The 19275-nt window shown below is 42.0% G+C and overlaps 4 protein-coding genes across 6 annotated transcripts in view; all 4 read left to right on the top strand.

Annotated features, from left to right (window-relative positions):
- LOC118407709 (zinc finger protein 501-like) overlaps positions 1–19275 on the top strand; it is a 482642-nt gene that overhangs the window by 51555 nt on the left and 411812 nt on the right. The window lies entirely within an intron of this gene.
- The window catches only part of LOC118407616 (zinc finger protein OZF-like), an 83989-nt gene extending 64714 nt beyond the window's left edge, over positions 1–19275 (top strand). The window contains exons 1-3 of one of the 3 annotated variants that reach the window (XM_035808120.1): positions 16930–17045; positions 17377–17443; positions 17785–19275. In XM_035808120.1, coding sequence (XP_035664013.1) covers positions 17792–19042 — 1251 coding nt within the window. In that variant the 5' untranslated portion in view covers positions 16930–17045; positions 17377–17443; positions 17785–17791 and the 3' untranslated portion in view covers positions 19043–19275. Of the gene's footprint in view, positions 1–3917; positions 3986–4957; positions 6519–16929; positions 17046–17376; positions 17444–17784 lie in introns of those variants that run through there. The other 2 variants (XM_035808121.1, XM_035808119.1) reach the window with 2 other exon arrangements.
- On the top strand, positions 9075–11733 carry LOC118407624 (gastrula zinc finger protein XlCGF57.1-like). The gene is made up of 2 exons (XM_035808129.1): positions 9075–9220; positions 10031–11733. The coding sequence occupies exon 2, from the start codon at positions 10033–10035 to the stop codon at positions 11239–11241; it is 1209 nt and encodes a 402-aa protein (XP_035664022.1). The 5' UTR covers positions 9075–9220; positions 10031–10032; the 3' UTR covers positions 11242–11733.
- On the top strand, positions 14639–15547 carry LOC118407592 (zinc finger protein 84-like; the record flags this gene model as incomplete). Its single annotated transcript, XM_035808085.1, has 1 exon — positions 14639–15547. A coding segment is annotated over one exon (909 nt), but the record flags the coding sequence as incomplete, so codon positions are not given.

Here is a 19275-nt window from a genome sequence, read left to right as displayed (position 1 = left end):
GGTTTCTCCTGGTTTCTCCTAGTTTCTCCTCGTTTCTGCAGGTTTCTCCTAGTTTCTCTTCGTTTCTCTTGGTTTCTCCTGTATTCTCCTAGATTCTCCTGGTTTCTCCTGGTTTCTCCTGGTTTCTCTCAGTTTCTCCTGTATTCTCCTTGATTCTCCTAAATTCTCCGGGTTTCTCCGGGTTTCTCCTGGTTTCTCCTAGTTTCTCCTGTATTCTCCGGGTTTCTCTTAGTTTCTCCTAGTTTCTCCTGTATTCTCCTGGAATCTCCTAGATTCTCCTGGTTTCTCCTGGTTTCTCCCATTTTCTCCAGTATTCTCCTGGATTCTCCTAGATTCTCCGGGTTTCTCCTGGATTCTCCTAGATTCTCCGGGTTTCTCCTGGATTCTCCTAGTTTCTCCTAGTTTCTCCTGGATTCTCCTGTATTCTCCAGGTTTCTCCTAGTTTCTCCTGGATTCTCCTATTTTTTTCTGTATTCTCCTGTATTCTCCTAGATTCTACGGGTTTCTCCTGGTTTCTCCTAGTTTCTCCTAGTTTTTCCTGTAATCTCCTGGACTCTCCTAGATTCTCTAGGTTTCTCCTGGTTTCTCCTAGTTTCTCCTGTATTCTCCTGGATTCTCCTAGATTCTCTGGGTTTCTCCTATTTTTTCCGGGTTAGTCCTAGTTTTTCCTGTATTCTCCTGGATTCTCCTAGATTCTCCTGGTTTCTCCTGGTTTCTCCTAGTTTCTCCTAGTTTCTCCTCGTTTCTCCTGGTTTCTCCTAGTTTTTCCTGTATTCTCCTGTATTCTCCTAGATTCTACGGGTTTCTTCTGGTTTCTCCTGGATTCTCCTAGTTTATCCTGGATTCTCCTAGATTCTCCGGGTTTCTCCTGGTTTCTCCTAGTTTCTCCTAGTTTCTCCAGGTTTTTCCTAGTTTCTCCGGGTTTCTCCTGTATTCTCCTAGATTCTCCTGGTTTCTCCTGGTTTCTCTCAGTTTCTCCTGTATTCTCCTTGATTCTTCTAAATTCTCCGGGTTTCTCCTGGTTTCTCCCTGTTTCTCCTGTATTCTCCGGGTTTCTCTTAGTTTCTCCTGGTTTCTCCTGTATTCTCCTGGAATCTCCTAGATTCTCCTGGTTTCTCCTGGTTTCTCCCATTTTCTCCAGGATTCTCCTGGATTCTCCTAGATTCTCCGGGTTTCTCCTGGTTTTTCCTAGTTTCTCCTAGTTTCTCCTGGATTTTCCTGTATTCTCCAGGTTTCTTCTAGTTTCTCCTGGATTCTCATGGTTTCTTCTGTATTCTCATGGATTCTCCAGGTTTCTCCTAGTTTCTCCGGGTTTCTCCTGGTTTCTCCTGTATTCTCCTGGATTCTCCTAGATTCTCCTAGATTCTCCTGGTTTCTCTCAGTTTCTCCTGTATTCTCCTTGATTCTCCGGGTTTCTCCTAGTTTCTCCTGTATTCACCAGGTTTCTCCTAGTTTCTCTGGGTTTCTCCTCGTTTCTCCTGTATTCTTCTGGATTCTCCTCATTTCTCCTGGTTTCTCCTAGTTTTTCCTGCATTCTCCTGGATTCTCCTAGATTCTCCGGGTTTCTCCTAGTTTCTCCGGGTTTCTCCTAGTTTCTCCTGTATTCTCCTGGATTCTCCTAGATTCTCCTGGTTTCTCCTGGTTTCTCCTAGTTTCTCCTCGTTTCTCCTGGGTTCTCCTAGATTCTTCTGGATTCTCCTGTATTCTCCTAGATTCTACGGGTTTCTCCTGGTTTCTCCTAGATTCTCCTAGATTCTCCTGGATTCTCCTGGACTCTCCTAGATTCTCTAGGTTTCTCCTGGTTTCTCCTAGATTCTCCTGGATTCTCCTAGATTCTCCTAGATTCTCCGGGTTTCTCCTATATTCTCCTGGTTACTCCTAGATTCTCCTGTATTCTCCTGGATTCTCCTAGATTCTCCTGGTTTCTCCTGGATTCTCCTAGATTCTCCTAGATTCTCCTAGATTCTCCTGGTTTCTCCTGGTTTCTCCTAGTTTCTCCTGTATTCTCCTGGATTCTCCAGGTTTCTCCTAGTTTCTCCTGGGTTCTCCTGCTTTCTCCTGGATTCTCCTAGATTCTCCTGGTTTCTCCTGGTTTCTCCTGGATTCTCCGAGTTTCTCCTGGTTTCTCCTAGTTTCTCCTGGTTTCTCCTGGTTTCTCCTAGTTTTTCCTGTATTCTCCTGGATTCTCCAGGTTTCTCCTAGTATCTCCTGGATTCTCCGGGTTTCTCCTGGTTTCTCCTAGTTTCTCCTGGTTTCTCCTGTATTGTCCTAGTTTCTCCTGGTTTCTCCTGTATTCTCCTGTATTCTCCTAGATTCTCCGGGTTTCTCCTGGTTTCTCCTGGTTTCTCCTGTATTCTCCTAGATTCTCCGGGTTTCTCCTGGTTTCTCCTAGTTTCTCCTAGTTTTTCCTGGATTCTCCTGGATTCTCCTAGATTCTCCGGGTTTCTCCAGGTTTCTCCTAGTTTCTCCTGGATTCTCCAGGTTTCTCCGGGTTTCTCCTGGTTTCTCCTGGATTCTCCTGGATTCTCCTGGTTTCTCCTGGTTTCTCCCAGTTTCTCCTGTATTCTCCTAGATTCTCCGGGTTTCTCCTGGTTTCTCCTAGTTTCTCCTGGTTTCTCCTGTATTCTCCTAGATTCTCCGGGTTTCTCCTGGTTTCTCCTAGTTTCTCCTAGTTTTTCCTGGATTCTCCTGGATTCTCCTAGATTCTCCGGGTTTCTCCAGGTTTCTCCTGGATTCTCCAGGTTTCTCCGGGTTTCTCCTATTTTTTTCCTGGATTCTCCTGGATTCTCCTAGATTCTCCGGGTTTCTCCTAGTTTCTCCTGGTTTCTCCTGTATTCTCCTGGATTCTCCTAGATTCTCCTGGTTTCTCCTAGTTTCTCCTTTATTCTCCTGCTTCTCCTAGATTCTCCGGGTTTCTCCTGGTTTCTCCTAGTTTCTCCTGTATTCTGCCGGATTCTCCTGGATTCTCCTGTATTCTCTTAGATTCTCCTGGTTTGTCCTGGTTTCTCCTGGATTCTTTTGGTCTTCTTGATGCATTCATAGTTATTTGCATGCATCTCTTTAATATTCTCGGGACAACTTAGTACTCATTTACATGCTCGGGACAACTTAAATGATCCCTTAATCTCAAACCTTGCCGCCATCTTGCTTTTCATGACGTCATTTTTGGGACTCGGCACTTGAAATTAGGGGTCAGCACAGGCCGAAAAGATGGACCAAAACCTAGTTTTTTGGCCGAATCTGAACATCTGCAACCTACACTGTCTCACCAATATGAAATGTACTTACATTTTCCTGCTAAAAGTCGAAAATAGGCTAAAATACTGTAGGGACTCGTTTTGGGCCTTCTGCGCCTGCGTCAATTAGGGTCATTGCCCAACAAAGTTGCCGAGTACGAGTCCCGGCTGCGTAAAGAGAAAAAAAAAAAAACACCATAGGAAGCAGGTAAGACTTAAAAACGCGAATCCAAGTATTCTGGTAACGTGCGAGAGAGTTAAGGTTATTTTGGTCGAAAGATGGTCACCGTAACGCTTTTAATTTATAGGCATTTTCTAGATGTACATATGGTAAAAATTAGAAGGGGGAGGGGGGCGAACCAAAATGTGTAAAGTAAGATGCCTGTTTTCGTCTTTCCTAACCGGTTTACCGTCTTTTGGTGTATACCATTTTAGTCCTGTGTTGTTGGACATTGTGGAAAAGCTACCGGTACCAAGAACTTTTAGACTTGTTTTAGATTTGAGACATGTAACTTTGCCATTTCCCTATTCATATACTATAAGCGTTAGATAACGTCTCACACGTAAGAGCAGTGAATGCCAACTACTTTTTTTTGCAATTGTATGACATACTTTGGAAAGAGGAGTTTTGTGGGAGGCATGTTGGGTTCTTTTACAAGTAATAGTTTAATGCTGTTCCAGGTTGTGGCGTCCCTCCCCTGCGTCCAGAGAGAAGCTAGCCTCTGATTCGGCACCGTTGTCATACTCAGGTATGTGGTTTCATAAGGTTCAGAATCGAAATAGATTTTTATGGAAAACACATCATTTATCTTGACAAAATGTTCCATTACATGGCACCCACATATGTAATTGCCTACATAGTAGAACAATATATATAGTAATATTTTCAAAAGATTAAATTTGTTTCTTGAAATTTGTTTTTTTTTTCGCCGTTTAAGATGATAAACCGGAACACCTGAGAACTTGACATGCAGGTAGAAAATTTGGAAAGTTTTAGTTTCCAGGTAAACACCAAACCTAATGCTATGTGTCACACTTCTAGCCAGAAGTCTTGATTCTCTAATCTATCCGGGAACGGGTTTTCTGCGCGTGGAGAATTTGCGCGTGCGCGTGAAAAATCTGCGCGTGAAAAAATGAAGTCCCTGAAATATGTCAGAAAATGTGCAGCAAGGAATTCTAAGGCATAAAAATGTGAACCTAATATTCAATTTCCCATCTGTTACCTGAATTTCGGGTTTGAAAAAAAAAAAAAGATTTTTAGATCCCTTGGGAATAGGTTGATTTGCATATTTTGAACATTTCAAAATCAAGTAAATTTGACAGAAATACATAGAAAAATTACACATACGATGTTTTAGATTGTATGATGTAACAATTTCAGGCTTTTCTCCATTCTAGAAGCTTAATTTTATCTTTTTTTGAAGCAGATTGTTTCACGCGCAAATTTCAAACTTTTTTGCGCGTGAAAACTTAACACACATCTAAAAATCACTTGAAAAGCACTCAGATCAAGATTTTGTACTCAAGAATGCAACAATATGATACTTGATTCCATTTTGTGCCATCTTGTTTGAGGGTTTAAGTATAAAACTGCAAAAACTTTTTGAATCCCTTGGGAATCAGCTAATTTGCATATTTTCACGCGCAGATTTTTTACGCGCAAGTTTTCACGCGCAAGTTTTTCACGCGCACAAAACCCCAACCCATCTATCCCCACACAGAGCAAAAATGGAAGATTCCAGCTCTAAACATTCTTCGGTAAAGCTGTGTGTTGAACATCCTGGGAAGAAGATGGAATGTACAGAACACTCTGGGCAGGAGATGGACCATCCTGGACAATCTGACAATGAGAGTGACCACACAGAACACCCTGGGAAGGAGAGTGGACACACAGAACACCAGGGGAAGGAGAGTGTTAGCATCGAACATCCCGGGAAGGAGAGTGACAGCAGGGAGACTCAGACAACAGACATGGGCCTGCAGCAGGAAACGTGTGATGTGAACTTTCCCCAACCTGACAACACATCAACCTCACAGGTACAGGAGAGCAGAGGCAATATGGGAAGGCGTGTGGTTAAACACACTGGTGAGAAACCCTACATGTGTGAGATGTGTGGGTACAAGGTAGCTCGGAAGTCTCACCTAACCGAACATTTGAGAATTCATACAGGAGAGAAACCCTACAAGTGTGTGGAGTGCGGGTACAGGGTAGCTCAGAAGTCTCACTTATCCAGACATATGAGAACTCATACTGGTGAAAAACCCTACAAGTGTGACCAGTGTGACTATTCTGCAGCACGTAAGTGGAGTTTGGAGCAACATGTTGCAAAACACGGTGGTGAGAAACACATGAGGACCCACACAGGAGAAAAGCCCTTCAAGTGCGACCAGTGTGACTATTCTGCTGCGCAGAAATCCACTTTGGACAAACATCTGGCAAAACACAGTGGTGAGAAACCCTTCATGTGTGGGGAGTGTGGGTACAGGGCTGCTAGAAAGTCTAACTTATCCCAACATATGAAAACACACACAGGAAAAAAACCCTACAAGTGTGACCAGTGTGACTATTCTGCTGCACAGAAAGTCACTTTGGACTCGCATATAGCTGCAAAACACACCGGTGAGAAACCCTACATGTGTGGGGAGTGTGGGTACAGGACAGCTTATAGGTCTACCTTATCCCGCCATATGATAACCCACACAGGGGAAAGACGTTACAAGTGTGATCAGTGTGACTATTCTGCTGCACACAAAAGTTATTTGGACAAACATCTGGCAAAACATAGTGGTGAGAAACCCTACATGTGTGGGGAGTGTGGGTACAGGACAGCTCGAAAGTCTGACTTATCCAAACATATTAGAATCCACACAGGGGAAAAACCCTACAAGTGTGACCAGTGTGACTACTCCGCTGCACAGAAGCGTCATTTGATCGATCATCAAACAAGACATACCGGCGAGAAGCCCTACATGTGTGGGGAGTGTGGGTTCAGGGCGGCTCAAAGATCTAGCTTATCCCGACACCTGAAAACACATACAGGAGAAAAACGCTAGATGTTCGAGGAATGGGTACTAGGATAACTCAAATGTCGAAAGAGCCAAGCATATATAATAACCAACAGAGGAGGAAAACCATACAACTGTTATCAGTGTAATTACTTTGCAGCTACGAAATCTCACCTTTCATATATACCAAAGATAAGCGAAAGAAACTGAATCCACAACGTGTGACAAATATACAGCAAACAGCTTTCCCAACCTACACAGTTACAGTTTAGTTACCTCCAGGTCCTTTGTGTGTGTGGGGGGGGGGGGGGTAGCCAGCTTGCTTTTTTTCATTTTGAAATGTAAGAGCTCATACTGGCGACAGGTGTACAGCATGCAACTTTGTCCTCTTGAAACGTGAAAAGCTGTAGGGTTAAGAAGACCCCTCTTGGAGTGTTGATTTTTACAGTACCCTAATATTCAGAATTTCAACCATCGCCGAGCCATGGCTAGATTAAGAATCAGTGATCATCCCCTACAAATTGAAGTGGGAAGATACAACCAGACTCCTCCGAATAGTAGACTCTGTAAACTTTGTAACTCCAACCGTATAGAGAATGAAGTCCATTTTATATTAGAGTTTTCTTTATACAATGACATGCGCAACTCTTTTATCAGTGCTCTCGATGTAGATACACAATGTAAAAATTTAACCAACGACAACCTGTTTGTACATATAATGACAACCACAGACAACTTTGTACAACACAAACTCTGTGAGTTCGTATACACATGTTTTAACCCTATTCAGACCGGGCTTTTTTGGTCATCCCTGGACCGGGGGGGGGCTTTTGAGGCCCTCCACTTTGAAGTCCTCTAACTCTTGAACGACGTGCCGTAGGGCCACCAAACTTTCAGGACATGATATCGACATAATATCTGACGAATATTTGACGTTTGACGTTACGTTGACGTAAGATGACGTAATTATGACGTCATAAATTTGATTATATTGGCCGGACCAATGAAAAAAGGGAATTCTCAGACAACTTCAAGTTATACTACAAAAATGTAACAACAAGTGCAGATAACAGAATAATATTGTTTATTACGACTGGTATTGCCAATAGCAACATCGATGACGTCATAATGACGTCATAAAATGACGTCATGCACATCTAAGATACGAGTTAGGCTCCGCCATATTATATCCACTACCTTGAATTTTTAAAACTACTTTTTTTGCAACAAATAATCACAAAAGGCAATGGAAATAGACTAAATTCATTCATTTAGATGGTTTTTGATGAAAAAATACCAGGTAGTTACAAATTTTAAGGGATAATTAGCTTGTTATTCTTGATGTGGTCATGCGGTCCGCCATCTTGGATTTTGGGCTGATGACGTCATCAAATTAGCATAATTTATGCATATATAATTATGAAAGATATGCTAAATAATATAAGATTTTATTTATGTAACAAAATAGCAGTAATATAGCAAATAAATGTGAAAAATACATTGTTAGAACCAAAAATAGTAATTTTTGGCAAAACTGCCTGTCAGCAAACGGTTGCCATGGCAACACGAAAAAATGGAAAATTTGTCAAACTTCGTAAAATTGTTGCCAACAATATTTTAGGAAAACTCGCCAAATTTGGTGGCTTTAGCGTAAGGCGTTCTGGCGTTATAGAACATCGAAGTTGGCGCGGGCCTCAAAAGCCCCCCCCCCGGTCTGAATAGGGTTAAGAAAAGGGAAGAGTCATGTAAACGTTAGATATAGTGATAGCATAGGTGCAGATGTATTGTTTATTCAATTGTAATACTACATGTTATAGTACTTAGTCTGTAATATCCCATCATGGGATTTGCTGCATTTAGCCCGCATGGGCAGGAACATGCAAATAAAGATCAGTTGATTGTTGTCTTAATCTGTACCTGGGAACGAGAAATACTCTGTGGTAAGGAATTCTACATGAGAAGCAGACATGTCCCAGTGAGCTTTCGAAGTTTATAGCTTATGTGCCGGACCGGACCGATGTAGGTTTCGTATGTATAGTTTCAGCACTTTGGCATCATTTATTACTCTTTTTTAATGTTTTTTATGAGTGCTGTTGATCATAGCAGTATAGAACCTAAACGCCTTTTATCATAATTATATTTACCTGCTTTAGACAAATCGTTTCGGTTTGATAACCTCCCGCTTGTAACAATCAGTATATTGAGTGTAGTATTAGGAGTATTGACTTGACTTACTTAAACAGTAGTTGTCTTTTCACAGGTATTTTCAGTTTTGCTTATAACAATACATATCCTATCAACATGTTTGAAAACTTGGTGCGACTTTTCAAAATAAAATGATTGTAGGCAAAACATATGATTTGGTGTTGGTTTAAATTATCTGATATTCGTATGAATGCTTATATATAATGATAATAGACAGGTCAGGTGATTTGACTTCAGCCTACGTCACATGTCAGGTGATGTAGACCTCAAGCCAATGTCCCAGAACACAGTATTTATCTGCGACTCCGTTTCGACGTTCTGACAGGGCTTTCAAGTTTAAATAATGGCTATATATGTATATATATATATACATATTGCTGACGTCACACTTTCACTCAGGTCAAGTGACCTAGTCGTAGGGTCAAATCACCTTGAGGAGGACTTGTTGAAAGCTTGTTGGTAAGGTTTATTTTGCGTACAGTAAATTAATTACCATCGTCTGATATATCTCACTCCATTCAGTCCATTGCCATTGTACTCAATTACTCTAGTGTATGATTTAAAGATGTTCATTCGTTCAGTAAAGCGTTATACGGTGATCTCGGATTGACCCTTTGTGAAGGATATATCAGGTTGGTGACCTCTCACCTTTACCCCCTGCGAGCTGACGTCCACCATTTTGTTTGGCGTCGTCGTCTCATCCCCTTCAAACTTACGCGATTTTTACGTCATTCCAGAAGCCGTGGAGACCGCTAATCACCATAGACTTACAGGTAAGACCTCCTGTGATTGTTTTTGATACCGTCTGGTTAGTGGTTGTTTATTGATGAACAAAAAGTAGACGATTTAAGGTGTATTTGTCATAGGTATTTGAATGGGGAGGGGGGCAGTAGAAGTGTGATGTGGTCTCATAACACAGTATTTATCCGCGACCCCCGTCCCCAAAAGTAGTTCGGGTTAAAATAGTGCATCGCGGTACTTGCAAAGGCCGTATTTATTCTTCCGTGCACGACAGCGAGGTGGAATCTGTGGTGAATAGTAGAGGAATACATCGGTGTTCATACTGTATAAGTTGGATTACGTCGCTTTTTCGGCCGGCGGGAATTTGCGCCTTGATATGTTACCGGCACTTCCTGTTCGCCGCCTGCAGTTCCATGACCTCCGCTGGGGGTCAAATCAAAGTGTCTGTTATGGAAAAACGAGCCGGCAAATCTATGCTCATCTTCAGATATTTTGTAGCTTGTACTCTCAACTTCAACATACTAAATTCTTGTGAATTGTATCTGCACCCTACTATAGGTTTTGAGTCGTCGAACCACCTCACTTTGGGGTCCTTAACCATGTAAATCCCCATACCCGAAAAACTGTGTTCTGAGACCATGTAACCTCCGAACAATCTGTGCAAATATCCGAATGGTGCAACAAAGCGAAGTTATTAAGCTGGACCGCACCACCACGGCATTTTGGATTTCGTGCAATTAACGGAAGTGTGCAGTTATCCGTTGTGCAATTGATTGGATTCTACTGTACTTTACTTTGCCAGATGAAATAAGTTGTTTCACAATCCATACCTCCTCTCACAGAAATGCAAGATTCCGGTCTTGAACTTTTATGCGGAGACCAGTGTCCTGGAGATCCTGGGAAGGAGAGTAAGTCCACAGAATACCCTGGGAAGGAGAGTAAGCCCACAGAACACCCCGGAAAGGAGAGTGACAGCAGGGAGACCCAGACAACAGTCATGGGCCTGCAGCAGGAAACGTGTGATGTGAACTTTCCCCAACCTGACAACACATCAACCTTACAGGTACAGGAGAGCAGAGGCAATGTGGGAAGGTATGTGGTTGAAAACGCCGTTGAGAAACCCTACATATGTGGGGAGTGCGGGTACAGGACAGCTAGGAAGTCTGACTTATCTCAGCATATGAGAATCCACACAGGAGATAAACCCTACAAATGTGGTCAGTGTGATTATTCTGCTGCACAGAAAGGCCACTTGGACCAACATCTAATGAAACACAGTGGTGAGAAACCCTACATGTGTGGGGAGTGTGGGTACAGGACATCTTGGAAGTCTCATTTATCCCAACATATGAGAACTCATACTGGTGAAAAACCCTACAAGTGTGACCAATGCGGATATTCTGCAACCGATAAATCCGATTTGGTCAAGCATGTAAGAAAACACACCGGTGAGAAACCCTACATGTGTGGGGAGTGTGGGTACAGGGCAACTCAGAGGGGCCACTTATCCAATCATATGAAAACACATACAGGTGAAAAACCCTACAGGTGTGACCAGTGTGACTATTCTGCAGCACAGAAGTCCGCTTTGGACCAACATCTATCAAAGCACAGTGGTGAAAAACTCTACACGTGTGATGAGTGTGGGTACAGGACGGCTTATAAGACTAACTTACCTCGACATATGAGAATCCATACAGGTGAAAAGCCCTACAAGTGTGACCAGTGCGACTATTCTGCAGTACAGAAAGGCGACTTGGACGACCATCTAGCAAAACACACTGGTGAGAAACCCTTCATGTGTGTAGAGTGCGGGCACAGGACAGCTCGAAAGTCTGACTTAAATAAACATATGAGAACGCATTCAGGGAAAAAGCCCTTTAAGTGTGACCAGTGCGACTATTGTACTACACAGAAATGTAATTTGGACCGACATTTCATGACACACACCGGTGAGAAACCCTACATGTGTGGGGAGTGTGGATACGCGGCAGCTAATAGGTCTGAGTTATCCCGACACATAAGGACCCATACGGGAGAAAAAAACTTATAAATGCCATCAATGTAACTACTCTGCTGCTAAAAAGCTCGCCTTTCGAAACATTTGACAAGACATGTTCCAAACAACCTACATCTACATGTGTGACAAATGTACAGCATACAACGTTTATGTCTTAAAACGTGAACGGTCATGTGAGAAAAAATTGCATCCAGGAGTGAAGATGTTATCTGTAGACTTGGTCTGTATCTCGGTCCGATAACTACTCTGTATAAAGGAAATCAAGATTAGAGGCAGACATGTTCATATAGCCTGGCGAGATTTGTAGCAAGAGGTTGGGTTGAACTAATGGCTAAGTAAAATTGCACCTAATACTTTATAGCTTTAGGTTATGTACTTAATATAGTTTTAGTACTTATGCATAGATTTACCTTTTATTTTTGTGTTAAACTCGACTGTTTCTTCTTAGACTAGTTAACCTGTAATTTCGAACACAAACATTGGACTCGCCAAAATTTTCGACTGAACAGCACCAGTCTTTTTGAAGGTTGTCTGTTTCTTTTTTAAAAGATTTTCTTGTAGAAATTGTAGATGTCATGTAAGTATCTAAAAGTTTTTTGTATTGGTGTTTTTATTTATTTTAATGTAATTTTTTCGAAAGAACAACTTTGCCTTTGCAAAATTCGCAGCATTATATATACATATATAACAATAAGAACATTGCGTATTGCTTACAATGTGTTCTTAGTATTCCGTACACTTGTATTCTGAGTGATTATTCTGTATTTTTTTTATCTTGTAGCAATATCGTTTACATGATTGAGAACTTCATGCAGTTTGGTAAAGATCATCATCGAAATAAAGGGATGTAAATAAAACAAAACCATTGATTCTGTGTTGATTTACATTGTCTATTGAAATGATTCTGACTGCATTGTTTTAGCAGTATTACATAGGGGTTGGTTATTTATATCCAATCGTTCCGTTCTTTTGGTTAGTTTTTTTATTCAACTAGATTCTAAATTTGCATTTAACAAAACTCTGGCTATATCAGCCGTTTTTGTTGTCATTGCCTGATTGGGCCTAGAAATGAAAGCCTCACATCACAAACTAAGAAAAAGTTATTAATGCCCTGGTAAAATACATCGAACGATTTGGGCTTAGGTCACATTTACATTGCCCCACCTAGACTCAAGACTCGAGTCTTTTGGCGAGTTTTTTTTCTTCTATTATTTAATGCAGGAACCAAACACAATCCTTTTATGGGCTAAAAACCACGAGAGTAGAGCGTTATGCGGCGAAGTTTGATTTGACCCATAGGCAATTGAAATCAGGTTCGTGACCTCTGACCTTTGCCCCGTTCATGAGCTGATATCCGCCATTTTGTTTTATGTCGTCGTCTTTGGTGCTCATCTCCTCCAAACTTACGCGATATTTACGTGATTCCAGAAGTCGTACAGACCACTAAACACCATAGACACACAGGTAAGGGCATTGAGTGTCGTCCAATATTCCTGGTTGGTGCTAGTTCAGCGGTAAACTAGAATAGAAGTGTGTTTACGATCGGTAGTGGGGGGGGGGGGGGGTAATAATGAGTGATGTAACTGCTACCAAATATAGATTTGTATCTTCAATATACAGTCAGAAATGGTGCATCACGAAATCACGAATCTTGCTTTGATGATTATTAAGTATAGATTATTTGACGATGATAATTATGCTCATCTGGTCTTAATGTGTAGTAGCATATAGTCGTGCAAAGATCTTTGTTCATCTGCTGCGAGGAAAATCTGTTCTTATAACATCCTTGGTTCACCACTTGCGCAGATTTGGAGTTCAATTCAATCAGATGTCCTGAAACCATTCCATATAGCCCTGGAAGATTAGCTCAGTGAGCTAAAGGGTATCACAATAAATTCAAACTCAACTCAATAGGAATTATTTTGGCATAATTATGACTGAAGCAAAAACTTACAGTGCCATTTTTTTCACATGACTGATAACTTTGATGTTAACAGTGTTTTTCTGTATATCGTCTTTTCCTTTATTCTAGCACCAATTTAACGTCGGCCCCTAACTAAATTCTAACACAAAAAATCTACGTTGGAATCAATCAATCAATCATCAGGTGATAAAGCTCTTGAGGTGCCTGTGTATGTATATCTTTAAGTTTTTCTGTGTCTATGTTGCTGTGATCTATGCATATATTATTTCTTTTAGTATGTGTGAGTCAGTAAGTACCTGTAAAAAGAATCTTGAACTAGGCTGTTGAATCCCCTGTATTTATTTGTTTGTTTATTTGTTTATTTGTTCAGCTGTATACAAACAGCCAGGCTGACCAACTAGCCGAGGCTATTGCCAAGGGCTAACTCTGGGAGAGAAGAATACATACATGTTACATATATAGCTAACATATATAGCTAGGATATATCCGACTGTTGTTAATTTTATTTACTGAGACTGCAGACAATGTAATACTAGTACTGGGGTGCTAAAACGGGTCCACTAGTTGGACAAAAGAATTTCTTGTGTCAAATCTGAACCCTTGCTTGTGTGCATATGACGTACATGAATTAATGTATTTTACCCACATTTTAACCATCATTTCAGAGATGGCGGAGTTCACACTTGTGCCTCCTGTTAAAGAGCTTCATGCGGAACAAACTGCGAACGAGACGCACATCAAAGAGGAGGAGACAAGAGACGCTGGATGGCAACAGGATGGACAAGAGAACGTGCTGTGCCAGAAAACGTACAGTGAGGACCAGGAAACCTACAACTACCAACCAACCGGACATCTTTGGAGCGAGACTTACAACAGTTGGGAGCAGACATCACACACGGGACGGCAGCAGGACGAGGAAAGTACGTTCCAAACGACGAAACGTGCGGTGTAATAGCAGAAATGGAAGAGTCCAGTTGTGAGCTTTCTACTGGGGAACTGGGTGCTGGTCATCCTGGGAAGGAGACGGACTGCACGGGAATTCCTGGGAAGGAGAGTGACAGCAGGGAGACCCAGACAACAGACATGGGCCTGCAGCAGGAAACGTATGATGTGAAGTTTCCCCAACCTGACAACACATCAACATCACAGGTACAGGAGAGCAGAGGTGACATGGGAAGGTATGTGGTTAAACATACTGGTGAGAAACCCTACATGTGTGGGGAGTGTGGGTACAGGACAGCTAGGAAGTCTGACTTATCTCAGCATATGAGAGTCCATACAGGAGAAAAACCCCACAAGTGTGATCAGTGTGAATATTCTGCTGCACGGAAATCGCATTTGAAGCGACATGTAGCAAAACACACCGCCACCGGTGAGAAACCCTCCATGTGTGGAGAGTGTGGGTACAGAGCGACTCAAAAGTCTGACTTATCCAAACATATGAGAACCCACACAGGAGATAAACCGTACAAGTGTGATCAGTGTGACTATTCTGCTGCACAGAAAGGCCACTTGGACCAACATCTAATGAAACACAGTGGTGACAAACCCTACGAGTGTGGGGAGTGCGGGTACAGGGCGGCTCTAAAGTCTAACTTATCCAAACATATGAGGACCCACACTGGAGAAAAACCCTACAAGTGTGACCAGTGTGACTATTCTGCTGCAGTCAAATCCACCTTGGACAAACATTTAGCCAAACACACTGGTGACAAACCCTACATGTGTGGGGACTGTGGGTACAGGGTGGCTCAAAAGTCCGACTTATCTCGACATATAAGAACCCACACAGGAGAAAAACCCTACAAGTGTGTCCAGTGTGACTATTCAGCTGCACGGAAATCCACTTTGGACAACCATACAGTAGCAAAACACTGTGCTGAGAGTGAGAGACCCTACACGTGTGGGGAATGTGGTTACAGGACAGCTGACAGGTCTACCTTATCCCAGCATTTGAGAACCCACACAGGTGAAAGACCCTACAAGTGTGACCAGTGTGACTATTCTGCAGCACAAAAATCTACTTTGGACCAACATCTAAGAAAACACACAGGTGACAAACCCTACATGTGTGGGGAGTGTGGGTACAGGGCAGTTCATAAGTCTGACTTATCCAAACATATGAGAACTCACACAGGAGAAAAACCCTACAAGTGTGACCAGTGTGACTATTCTGCTGCACGGAAATCCACGTTGGACAACCATACAATAGCAAAACACAGTGCTGAGAAACCCTACATGTGTGGGGAGTGTGGGTACAGGACAGCTATAAAGTGTAACTTATCAGTACATATGAGATCCCACACAGGAGAAAAACCCTACAAGTGTGACCAGTGTGACTATTCCGCAGCACAAAAATCTACTTTGGACCACCATCTAAGAAAACACACCGGTGAGAAACCTAGCCGAATATAGGTACTCATTTTCACCTGAGTAAAGTGAGGAAAGTCGTGTAAAGTGCCTTTCCCAAGGGCACAAGATCGGTAACACGGCAGCCGGATTCGAACCCGCGACCTCTCATTCACGCGGTCCCAAATAACGTCGTTCAGTTTGATCGAGTGGCTCGTTACCGATGGGGGTCACTCAGGTTCAAGCGGTAACCTCGGCTGCGAAACGTCACAAACCATGTCACAAATAGAGACATTGATGCCTCAATGTGCAGGAATGTCGTTAACCCCAGTTAATACCTTTTACATGAGTCTACAATGAAATATGCTACCTAATGTTACAGCCGTGACTTCAAGGCACCGGTAGTAACTAACAACGCTGATCCCTGATTAAACTTTTACATTCAGTCGAGTTATTTTTGTGTACATCCTGCCTTATACGTACCGAACATAAGATTATCTTTTCATTCTATGCAACATGACAACAACAGATGCCACAATTTACGCTCCAAGTGAGAAACCCTACATGTGTGGGGAGTGTGGGTACAGGTCCGCTGACAAGTCTAACTTATCCGGACACATGAGATCTCATACAGGAGAAAAGCTTTAAAACTGTGCAACTATTTTGCAGCTGGGAAATCAAACCTGTCTATGCATTTGAGAAAACAAATTCGTCCTCTTGAAGTTTAGAAAGCTATATGGTGTCGCCATGTTAACTTTAATCTGTATCTGGTCTCGATAACTACTCTGTAGTCAAGAAATATACTATATTAGAGGGCGATTCTAAGTGTAGGGTATGCATGTAAGATCATTTTTTTTTATAATCGACCATTATTTTCTTTTGGATATACACTTCAGATGTTTTTCGATGTAGGAATATTCAAACGTATTAAATATCGGCAGATTTGATATTTTCGTACTAATTGATGAGAAGGAATCATCTAACATTTGTAACAGTAAGTAAACTGTGTACTTATTATAGTCTGCTCTCTTGTATTATTTAATCTTATAGTTTTATATCTTATACTAAGTTATAGCAATGTACAATATACTAACATGTTTGAAATTTTGCGTACTTTTTTGTAAAGTACTTGTAAAATAAAGAAATTGTAAGAGTTTTCTGTCGGTTCATATCGTCTGATAATCTTAACTCCTTAGCCTTGTAAGATAAGTAGTGATATGTTTAATTAATGCATAATTTTGGTAAAGATTTCTGGAAAAAAGGACCACCTAATTTGGAATAAAAGTCTTCGCTTGACACAATCTGTTTATTGTTTATTGTAGAAATAAATATAGATAGGCATATTTGCTCGGATCAAATCCAAAAGAGTTAAGCGTTAGACGGCGATCTTTGGTTTGACCCATCGGCAAGTGAGTATCAGGTTAGTAACCTATGACCTTTGCCCCGTCAGTAGCTAAGCGGCCATTTTGTTGTGCGTTAGTCTCTTCTGAATCTCCTTCGAACTGACGCGATTTTTACGAAACACTAAAAGTCGTTGGGACCAGTAACCACCATAAAACTATAGGTAAGGCCTGTGATTGTCTTAAATGCTTCCTGGTTGTCGGGTGTTCAGCTGTAAAATAGAATTTGAGATCTGTTTGTGATTGCTATTTTCTGGAGGGGGGGGGGGCACTGGAACTGTAATGTGTGGGATGTATACGGGACACTTGCACTTGTTTTTTATTGACCCTGGGGGCTGTGGATAAAGACAGAGTACTGCTACGTTAAAACTGTATCCAATGAAGGATTGCAAGGGAAGGACGGGTGTACCGGTGTGAAACCATGTATATTTGCAATTTCCTTGAATAAGTATCACAACATGTTGTTTTACAAGTAATACATATATGCTGTTCCAGATTGCGGCGTCCCTCCTTGCATCCAGAGAGAAGGTAGCCCTACATTAGAGACCGTTGTCATTCGCAGGTATGTGGTTTAGCTCTGGTTATGAATAAAATTTTTAATAATTTTATTAAAGAAACAATTTCCTTCATCTTGAAAAAAAACCACAGCAACAGCGTCCATTGCATGTCACCACAACATGATGTAATTGCCCATATATATTGATTAGAGCAACATTTTTCAAAATCGAAGGTTAAGCGATTCGTGTTTGGTCGATATTTGAGAAGATGATGACTGGCCTGAGAACTGGAAATACAGGTTTTAAAAGTTGCAGTTTGCAGTTAAAGTCAGAACCTAATTCTTAGTGTGTGTCACAGCTTTAGCAACAAGTTTTGATCTATACTCTATCCCTCCGCCTCCTACAGAGCAGTAATGGAAGATTCCAGCTGTGGACATTCCTTGAAAGAGCAGTGTGTTGGGCATCCTGGGAAGGAGATGGACCATTCTTTACACCCTGGGAAGGAGATTGACAGTATGGAGACCCAGACAACAGACATGGGCCTGCAGCAGGAAACGTGTGATGTGAACTTTCCCCATCCTGACAACGCATCAACCTCACGGGTACAGGAAAGAGGCAAGCTGGGAAGGCATGTGGTTGAAAACACCGGTGAGAAACCCTACATGTGTGGGGAGTGTGGTTACAGATCTGTTCAGAAGTCTGACTTATCCCGACACATGAGAACGCATACAGGAGAAAAACCCTACAAGTGTGACCAGTGTGACTATTCTGCTGCACAGAAATCCACCTTGGACCAACATGTAAGAAAGCACTCCGGTGAGAACCCCTACATGTGTGGAGAATGTGGGTACAGGGCTGGAAAAAAGTCTCACCTATTCCGACATATGAGAACCCATACAGGAGAAAAACCCTACAAATGTGACCAGTGTGACTATTCTGCTGCACAGAAATGTGATTTGGACAAACATATAGCGAAACACACTGGCGAGAAACCCTACATGTGTGGTGAATGCGGATATAGGACAGTTGAAAGGTCTACCTTGTCCCGACATATGAGAATCCATACAGGAGAAAAACCCTACAAGTGTGACCAGTGTGACTATTCTGCAACAGAGAAATCCAGTTTGGTCAAACATATTAGAAAACACACTGGTGAGAAACCCTACATGTGTGGGGAATGTGGGTTCAGGACAGCTATGAAGTGTAACTTATCAGTACATATAAGATCCCACACAGGAGAAAAGCCCTACAAGTGTGACCAGTGTGAATATTCTGCTGCACATAAATCAACTTTGGACCAACACATAGAAAAACACACCGGTCAGAAACCCTTTATGTGTGGGGAGTGTGGGTACAGAGCAGCTCAATGGCAACACTTATACCGTCATATGAGAACCCACACTGGAGAAAAACCCTACAAGTGTGAGCAGTGCGACTATTCTGCTGCACAGAAAGGCCATTTGGACCGACACCTAATGAAACACACGTGTGAGAAGCCTTTCATGTGTGACGAGTGTGGGTACAGGACAGCTCGCAAGTCTACCTTAATCCGACACATGAGAAGCCATTCAGGTGAAAAACCTCACAAGTGTGACCAGTGTGATTTTTCCGCAGCACAGAAACATCATTTGATCAACCATCAAACTAGACATTCCAGTGAGTAACTCTACATGTGCGGGGCCGGGGAGTGCGGGTTCAGGGCAGCTCAAAGATCTAACTTGTCCCGACATATGAGATCCCACACAGGAGAAAAACCCTTGTGACTATACTGCTGCAACGTACCAAACTCTCATTTGACCGACATTTGAGAAAGCACACAGGTGAAAAGTCGTAGATGTCCGGATTGGTTCTTTAAGGGGAAATGTCTAAATAGCCAACAATAAGAGAACTCACAGAG

The sequence above is a fragment of the Branchiostoma floridae genome, unplaced genomic scaffold (assembly GCF_000003815.2).
Source record: "Branchiostoma floridae strain S238N-H82 unplaced genomic scaffold, Bfl_VNyyK Sc7u5tJ_1439, whole genome shotgun sequence".
NCBI lineage: Eukaryota > Metazoa > Chordata > Leptocardii > Amphioxiformes > Branchiostomatidae > Branchiostoma > Branchiostoma floridae.
Note: the sequence above shows the minus strand (reverse complement) of the source record. Positions and strands in the feature narration are given on the sequence as shown.

Excerpts from the sequence above, each read along its gene's own strand:
- LOC118407624 (XM_035808129.1), top strand. The coding sequence starts at position 10,033 with ATGCAAGATTCCGGTCTTGAACTTTTATGCGGAGACCAGTGTCCTGGA.